At 48.9% G+C, this 10,517-nt stretch overlaps 2 protein-coding genes across 2 annotated transcripts in view; one reads left to right on the top strand and one right to left on the bottom strand.

Moving 5' to 3' along the window:
• Window positions 1-5,621, bottom strand: part of ngly1 (N-glycanase 1) — a 10,494-nt gene extending 4,873 nt beyond the window's left edge. The window contains exons 1-9 of the mRNA XM_015404450.1: window positions 5,374-5,621; window positions 4,701-4,815; window positions 4,427-4,633; window positions 2,451-2,613; window positions 2,131-2,350; window positions 1,271-1,392; window positions 1,060-1,205; window positions 862-972; window positions 603-788 (exon numbers count right to left, since the gene is read on the bottom strand). Coding sequence (XP_015259936.1) covers window positions 603-788; window positions 862-972; window positions 1,060-1,205; window positions 1,271-1,392; window positions 2,131-2,350; window positions 2,451-2,613; window positions 4,427-4,633; window positions 4,701-4,815; window positions 5,374-5,474 — 1,371 coding nt within the window. The 5' untranslated portion in view covers window positions 5,475-5,621. The remainder of the gene's footprint in view (window positions 1-602; window positions 789-861; window positions 973-1,059; window positions 1,206-1,270; window positions 1,393-2,130; window positions 2,351-2,450; window positions 2,614-4,426; window positions 4,634-4,700; window positions 4,816-5,373) is intronic.
• Window positions 5,622-5,913: 292 nt separating this feature from the next.
• Window positions 5,914-9,170, top strand: oxsm (3-oxoacyl-ACP synthase, mitochondrial). The gene is made up of 2 exons (XM_015404452.1): window positions 5,914-7,029; window positions 8,536-9,170. The coding sequence occupies exons 1-2, from the start codon at window positions 6,050-6,052 to the stop codon at window positions 8,942-8,944; spliced, it is 1,389 nt and encodes a 462-aa protein (XP_015259938.1). The 5' UTR covers window positions 5,914-6,049; the 3' UTR covers window positions 8,945-9,170.
• Window positions 9,171-10,517: the final 1,347 nt, after the last annotated feature.

Below are 10,517 nucleotides of genomic sequence, written 5' to 3'. Positions count from 1 at the left end.
AACTTTTCTACTTCTGTTATTTGCTGTTGATTCTCAAATAAAATGCATAATGATATTACAGCTTTCATTGATTTATTTCAAATTTGAAACATTGTCTAAGTCTGTAAGGTGAAAAAATAAAAAAATGAACCAATTAATCGAATCGTATCGTGGTGAATTCCTGAGTATCGAAAATAATGGAATCGTTGGGTCATGAAGTCGACGCTGAATCTGCTCTAGACGCGCTGCAGGAGCGTCTTGATGGGCGTCGACCATTGAGTTGGATGTAAACCAGCTGCTAGTGCTGCTCAGAGCGTGCCGTGTGAACACATTAAAGGAACGTTCTTATACTATTCTGGATGAGAACATCATTTTATTAGTTCTATAACTAATGGTAACGCTGTCAAATTTAACTTTGTATTATCTTGAAAAAACTATCTTTTTTTGGTAAAGTGAGCAACAAGTTGGGGCAGCACCGAGTCCAACCACAAAGAAATAAATTTCTGGATGAAACTAATTATTAATTTTTTGTTTTTAAATACCAACAGGCCATAATGAAAATGAGTTTAAATGAAACAAAACTAAAGAGTCTATTTTTAAATAAAAGTAACCCCCCCCCCCACCTGTGTGGGCGTCCCAGCAGCCGCCGCTCTGGTTTCTCCTCGCGCTAACCTCCAGGCCAGCGAACCCGAGCTGCGGCCCCCCAGCTCCCCAGCCTTGGGTTTCTTGGGGGAGATGAACTCCACCAGCTCCACCAGCAGCCTCTCCGTCAGCTCCGCCTTCCGCTCGGCGCTCAGGGTCTGCTGCCTCTTCATTGGAGGAGAGAGGTGTCAGGGTTAGAGCGGCGCCGCCATCCAATCACAGAGAGACGCTAGCACTCACAGCAGCATTGAGCCCATTGATGGTGTGCAGCAGCCACGCCTCCTGGACCCGGGTCCTCCTGGACAGAACCTCCGGGTGTTTGCAGGAGTACCTCCATGTTACATCCACCACCTGTAGGAGGAAGAGACGTTTATCTCAGAAGGAGAGGAGACCAGAGCTGCAGGTGGAGCACCGGGCTGGTCTGATGGTTCCTCTGACCTGGTCCTTAGAGAACGCCAGAACGTAGGCCAGCTTCTTCCCCCAGCCCACCTCGTACAGCAGCGGCTTATCGCACGCGTTCTCGCAGGAGTCGCAGTGCAGCCAGCGGCGCTGAGACTCCGAGTAGACCTCCGTCCAGACGTGGTCTGAAAGCAGACGGACGCAGCCTGAGCCTCAGCAGGACCCACGCAGACCTGAAGCAGAGCCGTACCTGTGCTGTCCCAGACGTAGCGCGCCTCCAGGCCCAGAGCCCTGCAGCACAGCGTGAAGCAGTTAGCCCACTCTCCACAGCGCCCCCTCCTGGTTTCTAACAGCTTCTCAGGATGATTGTAGCTGCAGGAAACAAAAGCAGCAGGTCAGCGTGCGAGGAGCCATGATGGAGAACAGGAGGATTATGGGAAATTAATCTAGATCAGGGGTCTGCAACCTTTATATCCACAGAGCCTTTGGGCCCCGAGTCCGACGAGTTAAAGTCGTTTAGAGCCACAACATATAAACTGAGTTTTTCAACAACACGTTATATTTTATACTTTTTTTTTTCTATAACCTCATATAGGAAAATAGTTTCCATCTTAAACAACCAACAATTTATGTATTTTTAGCTTTTAAAATAATATTAAAACACATAAATTCAAATCTTATTAAAGGAGAAATGGCTCTATAACATATTTCTGGTTCTTTTAATTTAATTCTTTTTCATCTTATAAAAACCACTGAAGCGTTTTAGATATTTAGTACATCATTTAATAATAATTGAACTTAATTGATCTCACACTGGAGAAATTCCCTCTCTGCATTTAACCCCTCCCCCCGGGGAGCGGTGGGCTGCCATTGTGCGGCGCCCGGGGAGCAGGGTGGGGTTACGGTTCTTTGCTCCCACAGAGCTCAGAACCTCAGGATTCCCAGCTCTATGCCCTAACCACTAGGCCGCCGCGCCTTTAGCTCTTCTATAGATGTTAGCCGCTATAAGGAGCAGCAGTAGCGGGTCCACAGAGCCGCAGGTTTCAGAGCCCTGATCTGCTCTAATAATGGAATCCACAGCTCCTCCTCCAGGCGGCGCCACAGACCCACCGTGGGAACCTGGTGGACAGCTGGCAGCTCTGACAGTAGTGGTTCTCCACCCGCTGGGCGCCCCAGCGCAGCTCCTCCGCCGTGGGACTGAGCGCCTGTCCGTGTGTGGTGGGACCCCCGCAGCGGCTGCAGGGCAGGCGGTCCACCCAGGAGAAGAAGTCCTGCTTGAACCACCGCAGCAGCTCCAGCAACAGGCAGTCCTCCAGTCCGACTTTAGCATCTGCACACAGAGCACAGCAGGGTTCCCTCACTGGGAGCACAGCGGGGTTCCCTCACTGGGAGCACAGCAGGCCCAGCGGGTGGTGGCGGGGGGCTCTCACCTGGGTCGGCCTCCTTCAGCTCCGTCAGCTTGGTCTGAGCGGCGGAGGACAGCTGCTGGTGGGGCATGGCGGTGCGGGCCTTCAGCTGCAGCTCGGCGCTCTCATACTGCATCACATGCTGGAAGTTGGACTGGAGCGTCACAAAGAAACTCATGCTGCTCTCCTGGGGGAGGAAACGGATCAGAACCACAGAGATCAGAACCGCCATCTAGAAGCAGAACATCTAGAACAGCTGAGTTTGTTCGTCTAAATGAAAAAGTTTCATATGATGCTGGTCTGAAAGCAGCAGTGAACGGATCGGCTCCGCCCAGCGGCGAACATCTGGATCCTACACCCTGCTTCAGATAACCTCCCACAATCCTTTGCTGCACTGTCACATGACCAAACAAAGCCCAGAAATAAAAACTGGATGAGTGAAACATGGTGGTCCAGATGTACTGATTGGACCGATCCTGAACTTCCAGCCCACCAGAACCCTCCCTAACTTGAAATCCACCATCCTCCGTATCCGATCCTGACCGCCTGCGCTAAGCAACGCCTCCAGGCTCCACTGTTCCTGCCGTCCTGCTCCGCTCACACTTCCTCTGGGTCATGGAGAGCATGCGCCATATTATTATTAAACTCAGGAGGAAAACATGTGGAAACGCTTCATTTAACAGACATATAAAAAAATCCCCATCAGCACCCGGCAGACATGCAGCTTCTGCCCAAATATTTCCTTATGTTGCTGATTTTTGTAGCAGGGAGAACTAGGATCATATGAACTGTGTTTGCTCTCTGCTTCCAAACTCAGCATCTCTCCATTCCAAGCTCTGAGGTTCACTTTGGATCTGATTAAACTTTTAAACCTGGAGATGAGAAACCTGCTTCCTGGTCTGTTGAAGAACCGAGAGTTTGCATCCACACATTTAATAATACGGAGGATGTGGGATCTGAGGGTTAGGTTCTGTCAAAACTGGACCTTACCTGAGGTTCTGACAGGTTTCAGACCGCCTGTCGATGCTGCTGGATTCTAGAAATGTTTCAGTTTTTATCCTAGAGTTTCTCTTTGGGTTTGGTCTTTTATCTATAGTTCTACAGCTGGCCGTCAGGTTCTGGTTCTGTTTGTCTGAACTCTGCTCTCTGCTCTCTGGATCTACGCTGCTTCCTGGTAGACTGCTCTAAACCTCACTGGTCGGACTGGTTCCGCTGTCGCCTGATTGGACGGCTGCTGCCCCTGACAACCAATCAGCTCTTATTTCTCTCTGCTTGCCTGATCAGCAGCCAAACTATGCAGGAAATGGACCCTTTGCTCTGTAAAGACGTTGGCTTCAGGCTCCTGCAAACGTTCCTACCAGGAACAGAAGGTTTAGATCCGCTCTGCCTGAGATGATCAGGACTCTCATCTTTACTCTATCTCTACAATTACTTTGCAAATTAATTAATCAGTTGATTATTTTCTCAATCACTAAATGAAACCAAGTGAAACTTAAACTTTTCCACCTGAGGAGTTCTGCATCGAGCAGATAGAAACATTTTATTTTTATCTTAAATGCAAAATGTTTCTATATTATTTTATTATATAGGTATAATTCCTGCTCTAAGTGGGTCGCTCTGCCAGCTTAAGGAATGTTTTACCATTAATAACTAAATTAGTTGATGATTATTTCAGTAATTGATTAATAGTTTCAGCTCATTAGATAAATGGCTCCTTGGATCAGGCTGCCGTTAACGTCGCCTGCTCTGCATGAGATGAGCTGAACTCTGATTGGATCAGATCCAAACCCGTGGCAGCAGGTCTGGCTGTGGGCGGAGCTCCTGTCAGAATGTTCCACAGAGGCGTCCCTCATGGCTTCCTTGGAGCATTCATAACGACTCATCAGGCGAAGCTGCTGATGCATCATTAGTGCATCAAACGCTTCAGTTTGACGGTGAAACACAAAGACAGCAGCAGAACGTAGAGAATAAACTAAAGGACCAACAGAGAGCGTATTTACCAGGGATGATGGCTGCTGGGCAGATGGTGGGCTGGGAGCTGCCGCGGCGCCCTCCGGTGCCGGCGTGGGGGCCTCTACAGGCGGAGCAGCAGGTTGGACGGGACGGCCCCCGCTCATCCTCAGGTCCCGCTCTGCAGCTATAGATTCCCTGATGAGCTTCAGCTGATCCACTGACGCCGACTGGGGGAAGACCAGGTGGGTCTCAGCCTGGAGACGGAGAGGTCAGCTGAGGTCACGGACACAGCGGCGGCAGACGGAGGCCAACTTCACCTACCTCCTCAAATCCCATCTCAAAGAGACATTCCACAGCTCCTCTGACGGGCAGCAGCTTGGTGGAGAAAGTGGGATTACCGATCCGGATGGAGCGATACTTCTCCTCACGAGGAAACCTGGTGGGAGGGACAGAGGAGCTCAGACATCAGGTTCTCTGCAGCAAACACCTCTAGAAAAAGGCCAGTTATTAAAACGTTTGGCTGAAACCAGCATGAATCCAGCCAGAGCCTGGAAGGACCCCAGGTTCAAAGGTCATTAAAGCCAGAAAACCCCCAAGATCTGAACTCCAACAGACCAGCAGCTTCACCTGCAGCTCCATCCAAACCATGAAAACCAGTCAGTCAGCCTCCTGAAGCAGGCGGCAAAGTGGTTACCCCACCGCTTAGGTTCACACCTGATCTAACCCACTGGACCTGGAACTGCCAGGCATGGTAGTGGCAGTATAATCCTGTGGGACCTCCAGCCTTTCAAACAGGCCAAAGTGATCTGGGATTGGCTGACCTGAAGCAGAACCGAGGCCATAGTGGGGGGGTCACCCTACAGACGGGTCAATAATAATAATTTCCCTCCTATGGTTCCACCGTCCTCCCCACTCCGGTCCTTTCCCCGGCCTCTCCTCCTCCTCAGGCAGGGGAAAGGACCCGAGCATCCGGCCCCGGCTGTCTCAGCGGTACCTGATGATATTGTCGGCGTATGTGAGCAGCAGCTTGGCCGCGTCCAGGAACACCTCGGTGGGGTTCTCAGTCAGAGTGGACACCGCTGGAGACAGAGCCATGGTGGCTGCAGCTGCTGCTACTTTCAAATAAGCTAAAATGCTTCGCCGGGCCTGGGGTCCTTCAGGAAGCTGCCCACACACTGCCTGGCTAAATATAAACACTGTGTGTGTGCGTATGTGTGTGTATATGGTAACAGTTATATTTTGTCAGTGATTATAAGTTAAAAAGGCGCAGTTGTTTTTTTTTTCTTGCTTATTTAAAAACATTTTTGGACGTTTTTTATTAGTTTTTCGAAATAGTATTTTATTGTATTATTGTGGACATTCGGAGATGGCGTTCACCACCGACACCTAAAACAGGCTAAAAACAATCAGCTGTTAGCCTCTCGGCTATCTGCTAGCTCCGTCCGGCTAGGCTGCTAGCTTCCTCCGGTTAGGCTGCTAGCCTCCTCCGGCTAGGCTGCTAGCTTCCTCCGGTTAGGCTGCTAGCTTCCTCCGGTTAGGCTGCTAGCCTCCTCCGGCTAGGCTGCTAGCTTCCTCCGGTTAGGCTGCTAGCTTCCTCCGGCTAGGCTGCTAGCTTCCTGCGGCTAGGCTGCTAGCTTCCTGCGGTTAGGCTGCTAGCTTCTAACTTTAAAATGTCTTCTCTGTCCCGGTCCGGCTTGAGGAAGCTTCTACTCGGTCAGCATCACAGCCGAGCTCCGCCGCAGAAAGCCGCCTTCAGTTCCTCCCAGTGCGGACAGCAGCCTCTGGGGAGGAGGAGGGTAGTGATCACTGGGATCGGACTGGTGTGTCCCCTGGGGACGGGGACTGCTCTGGTCTGGGACCGCCTCATCAGGGGCCAGAGCGGGCTGGTGGCTCTGGACCCTGAGGAGTACAGAGGGGTCCCCTGTAAGGTGGCTGCCGTGGTGCCCAGAGGGTCTGAGGAGGGACACTTTAGCGAGGAGAGCTTCGCTCCCCGCGGGGAACTGAACAGCATGTCCCCGGCCACCGTGATGGCCCTGGGTGCCGCTCAGCTGGCTCTGGAGGACGCAGGCTGGAGCCCCCAAAGCCCAGAGGAGCACCTCAGCACCGGGGTGGCCGTGGGCATGGGGATGGTGTCCCTGGAGGAGATCGCTCGCACCTCCGCCGCCTTCAGGGAGCGGGGCTACAGAGGGGTGAGCCCCTTCTTCGTTCCCCGCATCCTGGTCAACATGGCGGCGGGACACATCAGCATCAGACACGGCCTGAAGGGCCCCAACCACGCGGTGTCCACAGCCTGCACCACCGGGGCCCACGCCATAGGGGACGCGGCGCGGTTCATCGCGCACGGGGATGCTGTTGCCATGGTTACGGGTGGGACAGAGTCCTGCGTGAGTCCTCTGGCCGTAGCCGGCTTCGCCAGGGCGCGCGCGCTCTCCACCAGATGGAACGATGAGCCCCCCCTGGCCTCCAGACCCTTCCACCCGGACAGGGACGGCTTTGTGATGGGGGAGGGGGCGGCGGTGGTCCTCCTGGAGGAGCTGGAGCACGCGCTGAGGAGGGAGGCCCGGATCTACGCGGAGGTCCTGGGCTACGGCCTGTCGGGGGACGCCAGCCACATCACTGCACCCACTGCAGACGGAGACGGAGCCTTCAGGTCAGCCTTCAAACAAAGGCTCCCCACAGCACCATGCAGCCCCCACCGTGCTTCAGCGAGGGGAAGATCTGAGCATGTAGAGGAGGGGGAGGATGCTGGGGGGAGTTCACCATGCAGGGCTGCAGCTGTTAGAGCATCAGACAGGTTCTGTTTATGGAGAAACCCTCTGGATCTTATCCCTTTATACGCCTCAATAGTGTTACTGGAATCAGAAAACCTTTGACCTTTGCAACATTATGGATATTTTGATGTTATAAAAAATGTCGCTGTAATAACCAGAAACACCAACTTGCCCGAATATGTTAGGAAAAATAACAAAAGTGCTTCTATAAGAAATTCATAACACTCTGAGTGAAAGAAACACTCCATTTGTAATGCGAGTGATCAAAAACGCCACGTTGCTCTATAAAGGGTTGACCAGATTAAGAGAAAACCTCCAGAAATGCATCTATAGAATCTGTAAATAAAAGGACAATGAAGTTGAACTAATTCTGTGTCTAAAGTCTAGATCAGATAGAAGGACTCTGAGCTCTGAGCCGTATCCTAACACCGAGGCTTCATTCCTGATATATTTATCCACTTTTCTGAGGTCAACATTGTGGGACCACTTTTGGTATAACCTTCTGCTGCTGCTGCTGTGGTGGGAAGAAAATGAGGATTTTTACATCTGTTCTTCCTTAAAACTGTGCTTCATTTTATACGCCATTTAGTCAACATAAATGCATTAAGCCGCATTATTTTAGCCAACAACCAGCCCCGCTGACAGGAAGGTGATGGAGCTGCTGTAGTCTGGGCAGCTCAGTGTCAATCAGTGTTTGTCTGAAGGAAGCCAACATGAAAAAGCTTTAAGAGGAAACGAAGCAGCCATGAGCTGCTGATGGATCATCTCTGACCTCATCTATGACATTAATGTTTGATTAAAACAAACTTAACGTGTCAGGGAGTTAAAAAGACTTTCTTCTAGAGATGATTCACATTTTGGACACATTTACAGTGTTGATGTTGTCTCACAGAATACTGACACCTGCTGGACGTTTAAAGACACTACAGGCTGATGATTGACTTAAACTGAATAGATCTGATGATTTAGAACAGTGATATCAGTAAGTTATTGGAGGTTATTTATTTTATTTCAAATCTGTTTAAATTGAAAATATCTTTGATATTTTTAGATGCAGCCAATAAATCATGTAACCATAAATCAACCTAGAAATTTAGGGTAAAAAGTGAATGAGGATGCTTGTGGACTAGGATTTTAAATCAGATTTTTAAAACAATAAGTACAGTAAATACAGTACATCAACTAAGAGTCAATTTGAAATGAACTTTAATTCAGAAAAGATGAGTGATAACTGAGAGGAGCAGGGTTACACAACAGGAAGATTAAACAGATATGAGATCAAAATGGTTCCAGTGAGCTGAAACCTTCTGTCTGGGTCTCTGCAGCCTGACTATCGGTGCTCTGCTTCAGTAAATCATTTGATCCTCTGTCTGATGTTCCTACAGGTGCATGGCTGCAGCCCTCAGAGACGCTGCGCTCTCTCCAGATGATGTCACTTACGTCAACGCCCACGCCACCTCCACGCCTTTAGGCGACGCTGCAGAAAACGCAGCCATTAAGAGACTCTTCCAGCGCAGCACCGACCGCCTGGCGGTTTCTTCTACCAAAGGAGCCACGGGACACCTGCTGGGCGCCGCCGGGGCTCTGGAGGCGGCCTTCACCGCTCTGGCCTGCTACCATGGGGAGCTGCCCCCAACCCTCAACCTGGACCGCACTGAGCCTGAGTTCAACCTGAACTACGTCCCCTGCAGAGCTCAAGCATGGAGGACTGAGGGCCGGCGGGTGGCGCTCACTAACTCCTTCGGGTTTGGAGGCACCAACGCATCGCTGTGTCTCAGCAGTTTCTCAGGCTAGATGGAGTTTAGCTGCATTTTCACCTTCTTTCAATAAAAAAACAGGTTTTCTCAAAGAACGACAGAAAGTCGGCCTCCTGGTCCACCTGCTGCTGCTGGTTCTGGATGAAATCTGACTGGGAGGGACCATAAGGTGGTCTGACGTCCATGACATGTTTTAAATCACCAGAAAAGTTTATGTATGAAATTTAAAGTTTAATTAATGAATAAAGCAGGTTGTTTGCAAAACCATGAAAAATAGAATTTATTGTCTCCCAATAAAGAAACTCAGGAGCAGCCAAGAGTGTGGCTTCACTCACCACCAAAAATACTAATCTGAATCCATCCATCCATCCATCCATCCATCCATCCATCCATCCATCCATCCATTTTTCATCCCACTTTTTCCCAGCTGGGGTGTGGAGGGCTGCTGCTACCAGTATAAATCCTGCAGTTTAAAAACACTTTGTAGAAGTTAGAGGATCAACTTCAGCTTTTTACTCCAGTAAAAGTGTAAAAATACAATTTTTAAAACTACTTAAAGTGTAAAAGTAATGCAGGAAAAGCTGTTAAGGCCAGAAGCTTTACTGCTCTAATCTATTAAAGGAACATTTTTCTACAATTCTGGATGATAATTTCCTTATACTTCATTTTCTTAGTTTTATAACTAATGGAAACAGAGTCACATTTAAATTTAACTATTTATTTTGGTATGTGGTGAACAACAAGTTGGGGCAGCACCGAGTTCAACCACAGAGAAATTAATTGTCTGGATGAAACTAATTATATTGATGGTTTTTATACTTTTAAATACCTACGGGCCATCATGAAAATGAGCTTAAATGAAATAAAACGAGTTTATTTTTAAAATGTAAGAAGTAGAAGGTGATTTGTTGTCTAAAGAATAATTTCTCTAGTAAAGTAAAGCCAATATTTGTACTTCAGTAATGAAACAAAGTATTTGGTCTTTGTTAGTTGACGCCTCTGGGTGTAACAGCTGGAAGCTGCTTCTCCAGCTGCGCTTCAGAACCGACCAATCAACCAGCACAACGAGAACAGGAAACACATGCATGAAATAATGGTTCCATCCATCCTCCTAGAGCAGAGCTCTTCAACAGGGGGTCCGTGACCCCCAGGGGGTCCACAGAGGTACTGCATGGGGGTCGTGAAAGTTTTCGTTGATTAGACTTTTTTTTTTATATTCCTCCTGCAATTTTTTTCTTCAAACTGAAATGTCCTTAAATCCACAAGAGGAGCCCCCATGATCCTCTCTGCTGTTCTCACCTTCTTCCAGTCTGAGGCGCTGCAGCCTCCACACCCCACAGTGAGACAGCTGCTCAGAACGCTCTCTAGAATAGAACAGAATAGAAAATCTCTTTATTGTCCCACAGTGGGGAAATTCTGGTAGCAGCAAAAAGATCATAGAAGAAAATGTTGACACAGATGTGGACCTTAGAAAAATGTCTAAGAATAACATAATAGAAAACAGTTCAAAGATAAACAATACTACAGGTGCTGGTCATAAAATTAGAATATCATGAAAAAGTAGATTGATTTCAGTAATTCCATTTAAAAAGTGAAACTTGTATATTATA

Source organism: Cyprinodon variegatus, unplaced genomic scaffold (assembly GCF_000732505.1).
Source record: "Cyprinodon variegatus isolate N-32 unplaced genomic scaffold, C_variegatus-1.0 Scaffold1750, whole genome shotgun sequence".
In the NCBI taxonomy this organism is placed as follows: Eukaryota; Metazoa; Chordata; class Actinopteri; order Cyprinodontiformes; family Cyprinodontidae; genus Cyprinodon; species Cyprinodon variegatus.
This window is presented reverse-complemented; position numbering and strand designations above follow the sequence as displayed.